At 66.4% G+C, this 17,672-nt stretch overlaps 2 protein-coding genes across 5 annotated transcripts; both read right to left on the bottom strand.

Moving 5' to 3' along the window:
* Nucleotides 1-3,128: 3,128 nt before the first annotated feature.
* On the bottom strand, nucleotides 3,129-7,008 carry CTDSP1 (CTD small phosphatase 1). Of its 4 annotated transcripts, none has more exons than XM_086615386.1 (7): nucleotides 6,942-7,008; nucleotides 5,333-5,475; nucleotides 5,012-5,113; nucleotides 4,719-4,775; nucleotides 4,109-4,201; nucleotides 3,613-3,798; nucleotides 3,129-3,514 (listed from the first exon to the last, which is right to left on the bottom strand). In XM_086615386.1, the coding sequence occupies exons 1-7, from the start codon at nucleotides 7,006-7,008 to the stop codon at nucleotides 3,386-3,388; spliced, it is 777 nt and encodes a 258-aa protein (XP_086471512.1). In that variant the 3' UTR covers nucleotides 3,129-3,385. The 4 variants fall into 4 exon arrangements, with proteins under 4 accessions (XP_086471512.1, XP_086471511.1, XP_086471514.1 ...); XM_086615385.1 differs by having other exon boundaries at nucleotides 4,109-4,246; XM_086615388.1 differs by lacking the exon at nucleotides 5,012-5,113.
* Nucleotides 7,009-11,083: 4,075 nt separating this feature from the next.
* On the bottom strand, nucleotides 11,084-17,104 carry SLC11A1 (solute carrier family 11 member 1). The gene is made up of 15 exons (XM_086615683.1): nucleotides 17,086-17,104; nucleotides 16,358-16,491; nucleotides 15,484-15,606; nucleotides 15,017-15,136; nucleotides 14,147-14,253; nucleotides 13,980-14,050; nucleotides 13,809-13,876; nucleotides 13,506-13,661; nucleotides 13,209-13,367; nucleotides 12,944-13,033; nucleotides 12,671-12,790; nucleotides 12,038-12,187; nucleotides 11,888-11,961; nucleotides 11,282-11,435; nucleotides 11,084-11,194 (listed from the first exon to the last, which is right to left on the bottom strand). The coding sequence occupies exons 1-15, from the start codon at nucleotides 17,102-17,104 to the stop codon at nucleotides 11,084-11,086; spliced, it is 1,656 nt and encodes a 551-aa protein (XP_086471809.1).
* Between the last annotated feature and the right edge of the window lie 568 nt (nucleotides 17,105-17,672).

The following is a 17,672-nucleotide window of genomic DNA, read 5'->3' on the forward strand; positions in this document are numbered from 1 at the left end:
CCCCCCAGTCCCACCCCACATATCCTCATGTCCCACACTCTATCTGGCACATCACCTCCCTGCCCACGGTACTGCCCCTAGGCTGTGCCACCCCATAGCTGGAGGCCAGGTCCCTGCTCACCACCAGATGGGCTCTGCCTCCCTGTGTTGAGAGTCTCTGCAGCCCCAGCCTTGGGGATGGGAAGGGGGTGCCGGGATGGGGCATGGGGCTGGGGTTTGGGGACACGGGACAGAGCACAGGGTGGTGGCACGGCTGTGCCACGGCCCTATGCCCCGTTCCCTGTCCCCAAACCCCAGCCCCGAGTGATACCTGATGATGACCTTGGTGTTGGCAGAGAGGGGACTGGAGTCCTGCCTAGTGGCTGCCAGCCCCAAAGATGGCTGCAGGACAACCAGAGGGTACATAAAGCTGGGAGGGAGGTAAAGAGGTGTTCACAGCAGCAGGCAGGTCCCTGGGGATCCCCGTCCTCCTCTTATCTCTTCCCCAGCCTCGCAGGATTGCCACAGCCTTATCTCCACCACCCTGCTGAGCCAGCAGCCCCGCCATGGGCATCCTGCACCATGGCCATCACCCTGGCGCCAGGCCTGGGCTGCAGTGAGCCTCAAGTCCTGCCTGCCCAGATGCCTCAAGGACCCCCAAAATGATGACAATGGGTTGAACCAGGCGTTGGGGGGGGGGTGTGACAGCCACAAATAAGGGGGTGTCCTGATGCCACGGAGATGGCATCTGCTGCTGCCATCCACTCACCAGGCCTCCAGGACCCCCAAATCCTCCTAACCGTGCCACCCAGCTCCCAACCCCTGCACCCCACCCCAGTGAGACCCTTACCTGAGTGCAGAGCCCCTGGCAGGGGTCCGGAGCTGAGTTTTGCGGGGGGAGGGTGACACCCAGGTGGCCACTCTCCGTTCGGTCCCAAGGCTGAACCTGTCAGTGTGGCACAGGGGTGGTGCACCCCACGCCGGCCCCAGCGGGGCCACCCCCTCCTCGGGCCCCCCAGCCGGCCACACGGGCCACTAATGAACTCGGTAATTAGTGCAGCCGTCAGGGAGGACAGAGACTTCGTTAATGAGGGGAGGCAGGGGGCCAATGAGGGCACGGGGCGGGCGGGGGGGGGCGGTAGGGGCGGGCGGCTGAGACCCCTCCCAGCACCCCACCGCCTGCATGTTGGCAGCAGATTAGCCGGGTTGGGGTGGGTCATAAGTCCCCTCCAGTGACCCACAGTATACGTGGGGGGGTCCTGACATCTTATTTGAAGGAAACAGGAATGACACACTTGTGATCCCCCTCCCCAAGCCTCAAAGCTGGAGGGCACAGCCCACATGGTAAATTCAGCCCCCCCGCCTTGTTAGGGGGCAGGATACCCACCCCTGTGGCATCAGGGCCCTTCTTCCAGAAGAAGGGGGAAGGAGTTAGGATGGGGGTGCCAGGGCAGCCGGGCAGGGAAGGGCTGCCCTCGAGCGTGAGCACACCCCAACCCTGCAACCCGAGGGCGCTCCCCCAGCACTGACCTGCAGCATCCCCCATCCCCAAGAAGATTTAGGGGATCCCAGGGACTCTCTGCTTCCCTCTCCCCTCCCCGTGCACACCCACTAGTGACACGTGCCCACACTCACACACACAGAGGACTCCCCTTTCCAAGACGGTTTGAGAGTTTTAATCACATAAAGGCACTTGGATCTGGTCCCCCAGCCCTCCCCAGCCTTCTCCCCCCCCCCCCCCCCCCCCACCCAAAGCTGCCACCAGCCCCTCCTGGAGCCCCCAAGGGTGCCCAGCGCAGGGGGCTGTGCTCCTCAGGTGCTGCAGCACCCAGGGGTGCCCGCTGGGCAGTGGGCTTTGCTGGTGCCGTTTGACTTGTCTAATATAAAGTGCTGAGTTCAGCCCTCCTGGAGGGGCAGGATCAGGCCCGGGGCAGGCAGGGGGCCGGGGGTGGAGGCAGGGGTGCGGGCAGGACTGGGGGTGACCCCTGCCTGCCCCCAGCACTGGGAGAAGGGCAGTGCCGGCAGGAGCCGGACAGACAGCACCGGAGAGCTAAAACCCCTCGCATTTCCGCCTCCCCTCCCACTCCTCCCCCGCCCAAATACTGCCCCCCCCCCCCCTTCCCTGGCACAGCGGTAAAAAGGCATCCATGATTTTTTGGGGAAACCGTTGCTTTTCCCCCTAAAAAGACACAAGACATTGTCCATATTGTGACACTAAAAAAGGCCTGGCTGAGCTCAGCCCCCTCCCCCAACCCCCCCAAAAAAACCCTCCCTGAGAGCCTCCAGCCCCTCAATGCTGGGGGACACCCTGGCACATGCCTAACCCCATGGGGGTCAGGGTAACCCCAGCCTGCAGGGAGGGGGACCCTGCAGTGCCCCCCACCCCTGCCCCAGCTGGGGGTCAGGAGCAAGGCTTGAGGGGGGCTCAACTAAGGCTGGTATGAGGACCCCCCCTGGGAGTCGCAGCCTTTGGGGAAGCTGCAGAGGCATGGGGGGGTGCTGGAGGGAACTCCCCCCCAGTTGGTGACCGGAGTGGCTCCCACTGACACAGTGTAACCGGAGTTGGGGGGAAGGACTACCCCCTCCCCTGGGAAGAAACCAACGCTGGAGGAAACGAGTTAAGAGACACCCCCCCCCAGGCACATCCCTTGCAGGGCTGGGGGGAGCGGACATGAAGACATGGCATCCCAAGGCACGTGGGTGGCATCTGCAGCCAGGGGGCTCAGCCCTGAGGCCAGGCTGCCCCCCAAAACACACCCCCTAGGTAGGAGGCAGCAGAAGGCAAGAGGCAGGAGCAGGGACAAGCCCCCTCCCGTGTTGATCAGCTGCACCAAAGGCAGAGTTAAAGGTACGGTGGCAGCCCCATGCACCACGGCCAACAAGACCCCTCATTTTTGGGGGTGGTAAGGGGTTAACCCTTTCCGTGCCCCCCTGCAGATAGGGGCTGAGCACTGCCATCCCTCCCAACAGGCAGAGCCTGGATGGGGAAGTCCAGTCCCCTCCTCGAAGGCAGTGGAAAGCAGCAGTTGCTGACCCCCCCTCCCCACTCGAGGGGACACAGAGGGGAAAAGGACCTGAGAACCGTTTTGGGGAGGGGGGGCGCAGGCTGGGAGGGGATGGGACGGGGAGGGGAGGACAGGACACCCCCCCCCCCAAAAACAGGTCCCCAGCACAGCAAGGCAGGGGGTCACCCACAGCCCCTCCTCCTCCACGGCAAGGGGGACACCCAGCTCCCCAGCAGAGGCACCCACATCTCCCACCACCAGCAGGCAGGGAGGGCACCTGTGTCCACCGGGGCTGAGGAGGATGAGACGGGAGGCACACTGGGACCCCCCCCTCCCTAAAATAAGGCACCCGGTTGCCACGGCAGTGCCCCTCGGCAGCACCCGGCAGGGTGGGGGGGCCATTAGCTGTTAGTCCGCTGCTTCTTGAGCACTGCGTACACGTCCTCCACCTTGCTGAGCCTCTCGAAGAAGGGCAGCAGGTCCAGCAGCTCCGTGTCCGCCATGTTATCGAACCAGGACGCCACCGGCACCTGTGGGCAGCGCAGCGGGCAGCGGCTGAGGGGGGGTCCCCTGCCACCTCCCCTCCATACCCACCCCCTCCTTCCAGCCTCGCCCCAGGGGCACGTACGGCGTTATCGGGGTGGAAGATGTAGGATGCGGGTGAGTTGTCCACGATGATGATGCGGTGCAGGTCACGTCCCAGGCGGCTCAGGTCCTTCACGTAGTTGCCACGGTGGAAGACACAGGATTCCCGGAAAAGCCGTGCCCGGAAAGCCCCCCATTTATCCAGCAGGTCAGCCACAGGGTCCGCGTACTGTGGGCAGGGGAGGGGCATCACTGGGACACGCCGCACCACCGCATACGCCCCACGGTGACGACTGCACCCAGCCCTCCGCCGGCATGAGCTCCCCCTGTGCCTCAAGTTTCCCCGGCCAGTGCCTCGGAGGGGCAGACTGGCAGCACTGCCCAACGCTGGCACTGCCTGCGGGTAGGCAGGGGGCAAGAGGCCAGCAAAGCCCAGGACTAGCAATGCCCATGGTAGGCAGGCAAGGGGGGCCAGCAGTGCCATCCAAGGGGTGGCCAGGAAGAGGAGGGCGATGGCAGGGGGCAGCACGGGCACCCACCTTGGCCAGGCTGGCGGTGAAGAGGACGCACTCAAAGAGTTCACCCATGCGCTGCAGGAACTCATCCACATGCGGCCGCTTGAGCACATACACCTGTGGGCACAGGGCAGAGGGCAGTGCGCCACGGGCACCGGCAACCTGGCCCCCACCCAGCACCCCAGTGCCCACCCCACGGGACACCCGTGTCCCCAAGCCCAGCCAGCAACTCCCTGCTGGTGAAGGGGGCAGAGGGCTGCCTGTGCCCCGTGCCATGGGGTCTGCCCTGCGTGGGCTAGGGGATGCCATGGGCCTGTGGGCATGTCCGAGGCGAAGCGTCTGGCCGGCTCCAGGGCCAAGTAACCGAGAACAGGCTGACTGTCAGACCACAGCCTATCCTGGATTACTTGAACCCGGGGCCGGTCACTGCAGAAGGGCACCGTGCCAGGAACCCCCCTCACCTCCCCACCCACCGGGAAGAGGAGCACCCACCTCTACCCCTCAAGGTGCCAGCCCCGGCACCCTGATCCCCTCAACTGCCCCTTGGTGCCAGAGCACTGGAATGGCTCCCAGTCCACAGGGAGGGGGCAGAGGGGGCCGTGCCCCCCTCCCGCCAGGCACCCCCAATTGTTACCTGGTGCATGATGCCATCAATTTCCACAGGAATGATGAAGTCAGCGTTGTTCACCGGCTGGGGAGGGCACAGCGGGGTCAGCGTCGGGTGGGCACCCCCTACCCAAACGCTGCCTCCCCCTGCCAGCCCCGCTGCCCCCTCGCCTGGCGCAGGGACACCCCAGCTCTCCCAGCAGGGCTGCGCTGGGTGCTGGGCAGGGGCACCTAGGTGCTGGGCATCACTAGGGGGAGGGCAGAGTGGGCGTGGGGGGGGCGTGGGGCAGGAGGAGTGGGGTGGGCCGGGGTGTTGCCCACCTTGAAGGAGCTGTGCACCAGCGTTTCATCCAGGTCAATGACCACGCACAGCTTGCTGGCGTCCTGGGGCTTGATCTCGGGCAGGAGGTGCTTGACAGCAGCCTGTGGTGGAGGGGGTGGGGGGCACAGGCAAATCTGGGGGTCAGCAGGGTGGTGAGGGGCACCCCCTCCCCTCCTGCCCACCCAGACAGGGGGCACAGTGGGGAGGAGCCCGTTCAGCCCCCCATCCTGGCACAAAGATGGACAGTCCCCTCCCCCTAGTGCTGCTCCCCCCCACCGAGTGCCAGGCTGGGGGTGCAGGGGGTGCTTGCGGGGGGGTACCTTGGGCAGGGCCCCGTTCTCCTCCACCAGCAGCGGGGCACTGGTGGTGCCGGCACAGGGCTCCCCCTCATCGTGGCACAGGCAGCAGAAGAGGGACTGGAGGATGCTGCGGCTCCGCGGCTTCTTGGCGGGGGCCTGGGTACCTGGGGGGGGCGGGAAGTGGGATAAGGGGACAGGGGCACCCCCGGGGGTCCCCCCACCCTGGTACGGCAAGAAGGAGTGAGTGAGCTGGGTTTGGGGTGTTGATGCCGGGCACAGGAGGTGCCGGGGGGGCCCTCCTAAGCCCCTCACGCCCTTATTGGCCCCCGGCACCCGTCCGGCCGCCCTTCCTGCCCCGCGGGGCACCGACGCCAGGGCAGCACCGCGGACATGAGTGTTTGGAGACAACCCGCAGCCCCTCGCCCGGGCGCGTCCCCCTCCCCACGGGTGACCCCCGTGGGCCTCCCCGCGCGGCCGGAGACCCTACAATAACGGAGCATGTCCTGCCCCGGGGGGAGCCGGCTCGTCCCGCTGTCCCTCCGCGGGGGGCACAGACCCACGCGGATGGGTGGCCCCGTGGGCGGGGCCTCGCCGAGGGAGGCGGGGCTTACAGCCTCTCTTTTCCCCGCCCCCAGCCTGGCCCCACTCTCATTGGCCGACTCGAGCGTACCGGAGGAGAGAGACCAATCAGGACGAAATGCCCGCCCCTGGGCGCCGTTCCCGCAGCTCCCATTGGCGGATCACGGGGAAACTGAGGCAGAGAGGCAGCTCCTGCCTGCCCGGGGCGCCGGGGGCAGCGCGGAGGCTCTGGCCCCTTCCTCACCGGCCCGGGGGGCCAGATCCTGCTGGGATCCCCATTGGGATCGGGGCTGGCCTAGGCCAGGAGCCGCAGCTCCCTCCTGGTTGTGCCTCCCAGCAGCCGGGCCAGGGCCCCGCGCCCCGGCAGCCCCGCGGGGCGCCCCACGGTGGAAGCCCGTGGGGCAGGAGCTCGCCACTGGGGACGGGTCCCGTTCCCACGCTTGCTCCTCTCCACTCCCTCGGCCCTGCCAGCTCCCCAGGCCGGCGGGCTGCACCCCGACACCGGGCAGCAGGACGGGCAGCGCTCCACGCCAAACCCCCCGCGCTGGGTGGAGAGAGCGCAGGGCATCGGGGACCGAGACGGCGGGCTGTGCCCTGGGTTGCAGCGGGATGCACGACGCCTGGCCCCTTTCCCTGCCTCAGTTTCCTCACTAGCGCTGCCTGCACCCCCCTGACCGTCTCCGGAGGAAACGGCGCAGATATGCCGAGCGCCAGGCCCGAGCAGCGCCCCGAGCACCCCGGGGTCACCGAAGCGGTTCGGGAGGACGGGAGGGGTCGGGGCACGACCCCCCGCGCCCAAGCGGCTGCAGACAACCCCGCTGTCTCCGAACCCCGGCCCCCCCGGTGCCCAGCGCATCCCCCTCCCCCCTCCAGCCCCGGGGCAGCAGGACGCACGGGGCAGGCTGAGACCGCCCGCAGCTCATCACACCCTCCGGGAGCAGCCGTCCGCAGGCCCCCAGCCTCCTCCAGTACCGGAGATCCCGGGGACCTCCCCCAGCTCCCGCACCGGGGGTGGGAATCCGCCGCCCCCCCCAGCTTTCCCCCGCGTTACCTTTCTCCTGCAGCGGGGCGCTCCCCTCCTCCCTGCTAACCTGGGCGATGATGGACTGGTGCTCCATGGGCGGCGGGGGGGGGGGAGATGGGAGGGGGTGGCCCCCCCCGGCGCGGCCCCCGGGGGGGGAGGCGGGGCGGGGGCCGGCGGCGGCGCGGGGCGGCGGGCGCGGGAGCGGCGCCGCGGAGGAAACTTTGTTACAACATGGAGTTTCCTCCGCCCGGGCTGGGGCTGCAAACATGGAACCCGGGCGCGGTTTCAAGGAACCCCTTAAAAGGGCAACGCCGGGCCCCCACCTTCTTCCTCCCACCTCCGCCTCCCGGCACCCGCCCCACGGGGGAGGAGCGGGGGTCCCCGTCGAGCCGCGACCGGGGTCGGGGGTGCAGGGCGCTGAGGGGAATCCTGCGCCGCAGGTTTGGCTTGGAAAGACCTCCCCCTCCTTGCGCCATGGTGGTCGTATGGGCGTCCCCGCCACTCGTCGGGCTCCCCCGCACCCTCCAGGCTCGGGGATGATAAAGAGGGGGGTCGGCCCTGCTGTCATCCCCAGGTGTCATCCAGCTGACAGCCCCGGGGAAGGAGAGAAGCCCTCCCCTGCAGCCATCTCCGGCGTATGAAGACCCTCGCCCCATGCTGGGTGTCCCCTGCAGCAAAGCACCACAGACCCAGCAGCTCCAGGCTGTGTTGGGGGGTCCCCCGTGCCCTCCCGGGGCCATGTTCCCCATTACCAAGGCAGGTCGGGGGGGGGGCAACAGGTGCGGCGGGGGCTGCACCAATAACCACCTGCTTGTTTCTTTCTTCCCTCTTTCCACCACAATTCCCTAATTATTTGGGGAAATTATATAGATATTATTATATGTATATTAATATCTATATCATTTCCCTTGAAGTTCTTCTCCTCCTGCCTTCGGGGGGGGGAGCAGGGCTGTTTCCAGGTGCTCCCCAAAAAGCAGCTTTTACCAGGAGCTTGAAGACGCAACAACTCCCTCGGGAAACACACCCTCCCCCTGCCCCCCAAAGCTCCCATGCATGGGCATCCCCGGGGCGTCCCTCCAGCCCCAGCCCCTTCCCCGCCTGCCAGGGCAGCCCTGCACCGCCGTTGTGCTCCCAGGCAGCGGCTGGCCCTGGGGGGTTTCCAGTCGGTCCTGGTCACCATCTCGGTGGCTGGAGATTCAGCTGCTTCCGTCCGCGCTGCCCCGGGGGCAGAGCGGGTTGGAAATTCCCCGTCTGAGCTTGTTTGGGGTCTTTCCACCTCTCTCCGCTGTGGTTTGGGAACTTCAGGGCTTGGTATCGTCCTTTCTGGCCCGGGGGGAACCAGGGACGCTGGTGAGGCAGCGATGTCCGCAGCGCCAGCCCCTGGGTACCGCTCTGTTCCTCCGGCTCCGCGGGACTGAGCCGTCCCCGTAGGGTGGGAGCAGCCCCTGTGGAATGGGGCTGCGAGAGGACTCGTCTCCCCGGCCAGCGTGGAGCACAAAGGGACATGACACACACCCACAGGTGATCCCGCTGGGAAATGGGGTCCGGCATCGAGGGGTGGCCGCCCTGGGGAATTAGGATGCTGCGGGGCCGGCGGGACCTGGCAGACGGTGGAGAAAAATCCGGTTCACGCCTGCGGCTCCCAGCTCCGCGCGGGGCATCCCAGCACCACGAACCCCGGTGGAGCCCGGCAGGGACCGGGCTGTGGCTGGGAACCGGGCCATTTCGTCCTGCCACCTCCTCCGCCTGTTCTGACGGTGGGCAGCAGCCGTGCCTCAGTTTCCCTCCTCCCTTGCAGTGCTGGACGGGGAGGCATCTGGCTCCCCTGGCCAGGTAGCCGGCTCTGCCCCCCTGCCCGGCAGGAGGAAGAGAAAAGAAGAGGCTGTGCTTCCTCCGCTCTCTATTTTGCGCTGACCTGTCCTGCCCCGTTAGCCCAGGTGGTGCCGGACTGGGTGCCTGGGGACGGCTGTGGAGGCCACACGCTGCCGCCTCCAGGACCCCCGTTCCTCCGGCCGAATCCTGTTCCTCCCTCTCGGATGAGCCATGCACAGGCGACAGCCCCAGCTCAGTCGGGCCCTGCCTGTCCTCTAATTAATGTAATTAGGAGTCTCCTGGCCAGACGCCCGCAGCAGCAGTTGGAGGGAGCATCGTTGGCAGGTTCACTGCCCGCAGGCTCAGGGGAGGATCGGGCAGCCGGGGAGCCCCGGGGGACGTTGTCCCTGTCCTGGGGCTGTGGGATGGGCCGGGGACAGGGAATTGTGGGGTCAGGGGCCTCGTCCTGCGCCCCCAGCAGGCAGAGCTCAGCTGGATGTGTGGGGACAGAACCCCAGTGGGCTGCGGGATGCAGGTACAGGGCAGAAAGCCACTGGGATCGCACCAGTGAGCAGCAAGGGACCCGTCTGTGCCCCCCACTGCCCCCAGCCTGGGGTCCCGGATGCTGTCGCCTGTTCCCTCAGCTACCCATGGTCCTTGGCCCTGGGAACTCTGCCCCCGACATGCTGCCCCACGGCCCCGGCCCGAGGCTGGGCAACCTCCTGCCAAGAGCTGGGCCCAGGCAGGTGCCCCTGGGCTGGGGGTCATGGCTGGAGAAAGACGATCCCTGCAAGCACAGCCCTAGGGACCACCTGCTCCCTAGAAGCCCCCGCAGCACCCCTCAGCCCCCACGCCCGGTGGGGACGATCCCGAGGTCCCCTGACGCCCCAGCCGCGCCCCCAGTCCTGTGCCTCCGGGCAGGGGCACCTGGGGCTGGGGATGCCTCTTGCAGGCACAGTGAGAGTGAGATGGTCTTGTGTCCCGACCCCCCTCTCCTCCTCCTCCTCCTCCTTCTTCGAGGTGGCGGCAGCCCCGGCCACCGGTGTCGGCTGCACCCCTTGCGGGGGGGGGAGGGGGGGGCGGGGGGAACACCCCAGCTTTCGGTGGGCCCCACCACTCTGGCTCCTCCTTCAAGCAGCCCGAGGCTGGGCCAACGCGGAGGCGGGGGGGGAGGCACCGCCCCACCCCGGCCGGCATCGCCCTTTTAAGGAAGGGGAAATTCTTCACATAAACAAGCGCGGCCCCCGGGAGCGGGAAGGGGGGGGTCCCGTCCAGGGAGGGGGGGCACGGGGCGGGGGAGTGTGTAGCCCCCTAAATTCCCCCCCCCCCTTCACCCCCCCCAGCCACGCTGTTTTGGGAAGAGGGATTTCGTCGGGGGGTGGGGGGGAGTTGAGTGCTGGGGAGAGGGGGGAGCCTTGAAACAGCCAGGGACCGTCTCGCAAGTGCGGGCCGCGGCGGGGGGCGAAGCGCGGCGGGACCCCTCCACGCGGGGCGCGTGGGGGGAGCTACGGCCGCCCTCGGGGAGGGCGCGAGCGGCCCCGCATCCGCATCCGGCGGGGCCGGCAGGCGGGAAACGGGGCATCCGGGGCGGGGAGGGCACGTTGGGGCCCCGCACCTCCCTGCTCCCCCCCGGGAGAATGCAAAGGGTTGGGGCCAAGGCTGCTCCCGCGCCCCCACGGCCACGCACACCCCCACACACACCCCGAGCCCCCCAGCCTGGGGCAAAGGGTCCGGCCCAGGGTACGGGGCGGCCATGGGGGTCCCCGTCCCCCCCCCCCCCGCCCGGCACCGCGCGGCAGCAGCGAGGCTGAGGCCAGGTTGCAAACACGCCGTTTATCAGCCGCCGCCCCCCCGAGTTTAGGAGCCCCCGTGGGGTTTCGGCCGCTCCACTCCGGGGGCCGGGGCCGGTCCCGGGCACCGTGGCTGCCGGCCCCGGCTCCCCTGGGGCGGACCCCGCCGTCGCCGGGGGGGCGGCGGGCCGTGAGGGCTGGTTAGCGGTCCCGGGTGGTGATTAGCGGTCCCGGGCGGTAATTAGCGGTCCCGGGGGCCGGCGGTTCCCGGCGCTAATGAGCAGGGAAGGTCTCCGGGGCGGCTCATTCACTGAACCCCCTGTGCCAAGGGCTGGCGACACCTCACGCTGCCCCCTCGCCCCTCCATCCAGCCTGGACCCGCACCCCCGAATTGGAGGGGCTATTAAAACCTGGGGGAGGTCTGCCCGGCTGTTAACCCCTTCCTTGCTGGGCGCATCTCTCGCCACATCACCCCCAGCCTCGGCGTGGCATTAAACTGATGCCCGATTCGGGGGGGCCGAACTGGGCAGGGGTAGGAGGCGGGGCGGTAATGGAGGACGGAGTCTGTCACCGGGTCCCTGCCAGGGCCGGTGGGTCGAGGGAGACACCAAAGCTGAACCGGCTGTGGTGGCCCCGGGCCAGGAACCGGGCTCCGTGCGCGATGCTGCACGTCCAGATCTGTGGGGACAAGGAGGGCAGGTCGATGGGCACCCACCGGGGATGCCGCCCCCACCCGGCCACCCCTTCCCGCGGTGCCAGCCCTACCAGGTAGGCGACGAAGACCACGTAGGCAGCCAGCAGCAGACCCAGGGGGATGTAGTACCCCAGGCCCCGCAGCGTGGGCAGGAAATCCACCACGAAGTAAACGTTGATGGCGCAGACCAGCCCCGCGATAAGCGTCATCAGCACCTTCCCCGGGCTGTGGGCAGGGGAGTGGGCAGCAACGCCAGGGCAGAGCCCCCCACTCCATGTGCCACCGGGCACAGGGGTCTGGGGCATCTGGGGCTGTAGGTGAGCAAGACCCCAACTGGGACATCTCTGCACCCCCTAGGCTGTGCAACACCCCCATGATGGGGCTCTGGGTGTGGGCTTTGGCCACCCTCCCCACGCAAGGCTGGCAGTGCTAGGAGGATGCTGAGGAGGTGGGAGCTGGATGTGGCATTAGGATGAGGATGGAGAGGACAGTGAGGGAGTCTGTCCTGCTCTGGCTGCCCTGGGCAAGTGGGAATGAACATGCTCCCTCAATGCCCATACACCACCTGCCCCCACGATGTGGTTTGGGGGGACAGGATAAGCTGAAGGGAGGGTGCCTGCAGCTGGGGTGTGCCACTCTGTCCCTCGCCCTGTGTTCCCCCCTGCCCTGGCACTCACAGGCCGTTGGTGAAGTCTTGCATAAGCGGGCGCAGGCTAGTAAAGGTGAGGACGGGCAGGACGGCAAAGGGCAGCTGGAAGGAGAGAGGGGTGAGTGGGGCACGACCACCAGACTGGGGTTTTGGGGGCAGGCAGTGGCCCCCACCTTACCAGGATGCTCTGGAGGACGTTGAGCAGGTCGTTCATGCCCGTGAGGTGGCTGACGTCCTTGAAGGCAGCCACAAAGATGGTGGGCAGGATGGCAAAGGAGCGGGTGAAGAGCACCCGGGCAAAACGGGACCAGCGGAGCTGCAGAAAACCCTGGGAACACGGCGAAACCTGCACTCTCGCCCCAATGCCTGGCTCGGAGGGACAATGTGGGACACCACCCCTCCTCTGTGCCAGGGTGCTGAGCCGGCCCTTGCAGGGCTGCTGGGCCCCGCTAGATGTCAGCTCCAGCTCATTAAGCAAACGAGCTCATTAGGCACTCACTGCATGGGGCGCAGGGTGCCTCTGGGAGGGGATGTCACAGGGAGTTGGGATGGCCGTGCAACAGCTATGTGTGGGCACCGTCCCCATCCCACCTCCTGGGGACTAGGGACCCTGGTGCCAGCAAGCTGCCACCCACCAGGTGGGCAATGCCCCATGCCCAGCTCCCTGCAGGAATGGGGGGCAATTAACCCTGCCAAATACACCTGGGGGGGAGGTACTGCCAATAGGACTCCTTCAGCCAAGGTCCAACTGTCATTCCCCCACTCCCAGCTGCTTCCTGTGGGGGTGAGGGTCAGCATCCCTGTCCCTCACCTCCATGACAAACTGCCCCGCGTAGGTCCCGGTCATTGTGGAGCTCTGTCCTGCTGCCAGGATCCCAATGGCCCAGATGTACAGTGCCACTGCCCCGAAATAGCAGCCCAGGATGACACCCTGTGTGGGAACACTCCCATGAGGACCTGAAAGCATCCCCTACCCTGGACACCCCCATCAGCTCCCAATCTCCCAGCGGGGTCACAGCAGCCCCAGCGCTATGTCCACCAAATGGGTACAGATGCCCGCTGGGTACAGCCTGGGCTCACTCACCCCCTGGTAGATATCCACAGAGACAGTCTCATTGTTGGTGGGGAAGATGCCGGCGTAGCGGCTGACGCTGCTGTTGACACACTTGTTGTGCTGCAAGGCATGGCGGGCACGAACGTGACGGCCACCTGGCAGCCCCCACAGATGTGGGGGACTCCCCCGACATCCCAGAGGATGAGGATACCCGCTCTCCAAGGGATGCTTGCCTTGCCCACCTCTGCAGCCAGGCACAACCATCACCTCCCTGTGGGCACGGGGTGACACTCACCACATCCTCATTTCGCTGGTGGTAAAAAGCCTCACCGAAGACAGCCATGACGAAGAGGTTGATGAGGAAGGAGACAAAGAGGGCCACGCAGGACTCGGTCAGGAAGTACATGTTGGCCTCCCGCACTGCCTCCTTCTTGGACCGATCAATCGCCCGCGTCTGGACATGGCGGGTGACGTGAGTGCCACGGGGTCAGGTGAGCACCCCCTATACCACAGCCAGGACCAGCTGGTCCTCACCAAGTGTCCCCTGAGACACTCCAGGGTGGCAGTGCCCATGGCAGTGCCTTGGTCTCACCTTGACCAAGGAGGAGTGAAGGAAGATGTTATGGGGCATAATGATGGCGCCGACAATGCCCACGGCCTGGAGCAGCTCCTCTCGCCCACAGCCCGGGCAGTAGGGCAGGAAAATGCCCTTTAGCACCTCCACCTGCCCTGGCCTCACCACCACGTACTAAGGACCGGTGGGAAGGGGCACTGTGAGCTAGCAGCCCCCCTGCTGTAGCCTGGTGCCAGCAGGGACTCCCTGTGGGGGTACCATGCCAGCCCCCACCTAGCAGCACCCTGTGGGGAAACGGGTGTCCCCAGCTCCCCCTTTCACCTCGTAGCCAAAGGTCAGGGCCATGATGGTGATGAGGAGGCCGAAGAAAGCCTCCAGTTTGCGGAGCCCTGGAGGGGTGGAGAGCCAGGGTGGGACAGGAGACACTGGTGCCACATCAGCACCAAGGCTGCCCAGGTGAGTGTCCTCCTGTCTCTCCACCCCAGCACGCACCGTACTTGTCAAGGAAGAGGAAGAAGAGAGTGTCCACGATGGTGATGAGGACTCCACCCCAGAGGGGGATGCTGCGGGATGGCAAGGGGGGAAATGTTAGCTGTGTGCCCCTTGGCAGAACAGGGCCATTGAGAGGGCTGGGGGGCGATTCTTGGGGGGTGGCTCACTGGCCGGCCGAGAGCAGGCTGAAGGCAATGGCCGTCCCGATCACCTCCTGCATGTCAGAGCCAATGATGGCAATCTCGATCATAAGCCAGAGCAGCACGCGGGGCACCTGGAGGGACCGGAGCACAGTGAGGTGCCTGAGCCTGCAGGGACTCCAGGGTGAAGACCCCTGTCTCCATCCCCAAGCTGCAGCAGGGCCTCCCAGAGCAGTGTGGGGACCCTTGGAGACATCCCCCCCCCCAGCCTCTCTGGTGACACAATCTCAGGGTGCAGGATGGATCCTGAAATCCCAGCCTTCCCGTCCCCTCCATCCCTGTCCCTGCCAAGGACAGGACCCAGCTCTCTGGATACGATGCTCCTGGGGGGTGCTGGGGCAGAGGGACATATCCAGCTCTCCTTTTCGAGCCCCGTCAGCCAACATCTCATTGCTCATCCCCTGCATCAGGATCCTGATGAGACGAGACCCCTAGCTCCCTGCCTTCTTTGCATGTGACCCACCCCAAACCATGCCAGTTCCCCACACCAACGCGCCCAGGCTCGCCCCGCGTCTCGGCTGCGCGTCGCTGCCGTGATGCCTGGGCTCACCCCCTTGGGGGATGCGCTCACGTCCCCAGATCAGCCCAGGACACCGAGGCACTTGCTCCTCCCACTGTGTACCCCTACCAGAGGGGTGTTTGGGTGCTGGATGGGGGGCACTGGGGCTGGAGGAGGTTTGGGGAGCCCCTGGGAGAGGAGGGCCTCTTGCAGCATCTTCCTGATCCTCTCTACCCCCTGAACAGTCCTGTCCCCCAGTCCCTGCCACGTGTGCCACCAGTCCAAGAGCAGGGTCCCCCAGGCTGTGACTCCCAGGGGGGTTCTCCGTGGTTGCTCACCTTGGGGTAATAGAGGTAGCAAATCTCACCCAGGTCCTTCCCTGTCACCACGCCCAGCCGGATGGCCAAGCGCTGGCACAGCAGCCCCAGGACGGTGGCCCACAGCAGCACCCACAGCAGCTGGTGGGGGGTGCAGGAGGGAAGGAGACAGCAGGGACTGGGCACCGGGCAGGGTCCAGCTGCCCGGGGCTCCCGGTTATCGACCAGCCCGGAGGCACAGAGAAGGAGAAACCTGGAGGTGGTCCCCAGCCTAGGAAGAGGGGTGGCCCTCCCGCACCCTTGGGTGCTCTCCCCAAGTGCCAAGGGCCCCGCCTCCCCCTCCCCCCCACCCTGTGCCCTTCCCGCTCCCTGGGCTGGGGAAGCCCGTTTGCCATGGGGCTGGGCAGCCGTTGGAGCAGGTTACGAAACCCCCGGCTGCTTCCTGCCCCCGGGGTTTGGGGAGGGTGCGGGGGGGGCCCAGGGCTCACCTTGAACCCCGCCACCGCCCCGCACTGCAGGTCCGACTCCACGTTGCCTGGGTCCAGGTAGGCGATGCTCATGAGGAAACCAGGACCAGTGAAAGCCCAGAGTTTCCTAAAGCTGAAACCGGGCTGGGACGAGGCAGTGGGTCAGAGTGTGGCGCTCCAGTTGAAACCAGTACCTCCCAGTCATGCTCTTGGTCTCCTTTAGCTGGGTGCTGGGAAACCCTGTGCCTCCACGGGCGTGTTTCGCACATAGAGGAACGTTTCTCCCACCCACTTTGTGGAGGAAACCACTGCCCCCAGCCTCTCTCCCTTAGTAGCAGTGCTGGGGGACAGTGAGACCTCCATCCCACTCATACATAGGTGGGACAGCAATTTGCAGGGGAGTCCCGGGGCTGCCAGGTACCATGAATTGCAGCCCGTGGGATCTCACCGCTGAGCCCCGCTTTCACTGCCTCTCCTGGCAGGGGAACCTCCGTTCCTTCCCCTTCTGCCTTGCACCTCCTGGGACCAGCCAGGGATGTGGGGGCTGGAGGGGCGCAGGCAGCCTGGGTGAGCCCCGCTGGGCAAGGCACGGGTGGCTCAGGTCAGGTAGCCTGGCAGATGTGTGAGCAGCGGGGTGATCCCTGCAGCTGGGTAGCACCTTGCCCCGTGCCTCAGTTTCCCCATCTGATAACTTTGAAGTGTGAAAACGCTCAGCCTGGGGCAGTAATCTGCCTAAGCCGGGTCTGGGGACACTGAGGTCCCCAGGACATGTCCCAGGCACATCTCACCCCCCACAGTGCCCCTTTGCTTCCCCACCTCAAGCTCCTGGCAGTACCGGCCCCCTGTCCTGTCTCTGTCCACCCTCAGACAGAGGTGCCAGCCTGGCAGCACCTACCCTGCTGCTCTTGGGGATGCTGATGAGTTCGTCCAGGTAGGTCTGATCCCGGGTGCCAGGGTGTTGCAGGGGCATGGGGCTCCTGCTGGTGCCATAAGTCTGGGCTTGGCCCCGATTCAGGGACCCGGTGAGGTCTGGGGAGGCAAGGAAGAGGAGGAGGGAAGGTGGCAGCCTGCTGGGGGACAAGGACACTGGTGGGCTGGCAGCCTTGGTACCAGCTCTATTCAGTCCCACCTGCCCCTGCCCAGCGAGCTCCGGCTGAGCCCAAAGAAGGATGAGCCCCATTTCTCTGGGGGGCCTGTGGGGGTGGCTATACAGGGGCTGTCAGTGGCTGCCTGAAGGGATCAGATGCCACCTCCATCTCAGGTGGACCTAAATCCCCCAATCCCAGCTCAATCTTCACCATTCCGAGAGCCAAGTGCGTTTCTGGGCAGGAGGGACAGGAGGGGACCCTTTTCCTGGTCCTGCTACTGGGTGGGCACAGAGCAGGGACAAGAGGCTGTTACTGATCCAAATCTCTCCCAGCCCACGGACACCTCCTGGGAGCACGAGTGAATCATGAGTGGGCTTGGAGGAACAGAGGATGAGGCAGGTGGGGAAGCCAGGACAGACTGGGGGGGGACAGTGCCCACTGGGTGCAGGAGCAGAGCCAGGGGTCTTGGGGCAGAGGGAAGGGGGTCTGAGGGAGAAAAGGAGGTGCGGGGTGACCCAAGTGTCATGTGGCTCACCTGGCTCCTGCGATGCCATGGCTGGGTCTGATCCGGACACGCTGCTGGGGAGCCCAACCTCAGTACTGGGTGCAGAGCCCGCCACCCAGCTTTTAAAGGACCCCCCGGTTGCCCCCTCCCCCCGAGGAGGAGGAGGAGGAAGTGCTCCTTCCCCACTTGCTGACCTGGTCTGGGAAAGGGGCCCTGCCTGGAGCAGGGGGGTTGGGTGCTATGAATGCGCACGATCTCAGTTCCCCTACCCCGTACCAGGAGGGGGGCACCCAGCACCTCCCTCCCCTCGGCATGCTCATGCATGTGCAAACACGTGGCACTGACACCAGCATGCCCAGGGGTGTGGGAGCGCACCCACGGGTCACCCTCCATCACAGGCCAGGGGTCCTGCTCCTTCAGCACTTGGAGGGACAAGGGACAGTGTGTCACAGTGTGGGGAGGGAGGGCTGGCCTTGCGAGGGTAGGGGAAAGGCCGGGGGAGTGGGAGCGAGGAGGAAGCAGGCGTGCGTTGCACAAACGCGTGAGCAGGTCAAAATGCACCCTCAGCTGCTGGGGGGAGCACCGAGCCCGGCAGGCTCTGCGGCACAGGGTGCTCA

Source organism: Tauraco erythrolophus, chromosome 8 (assembly GCF_009769465.1).
Source record: "Tauraco erythrolophus isolate bTauEry1 chromosome 8, bTauEry1.pri, whole genome shotgun sequence".
NCBI classification, from domain to species: domain Eukaryota; kingdom Metazoa; phylum Chordata; class Aves; order Musophagiformes; family Musophagidae; genus Tauraco; species Tauraco erythrolophus.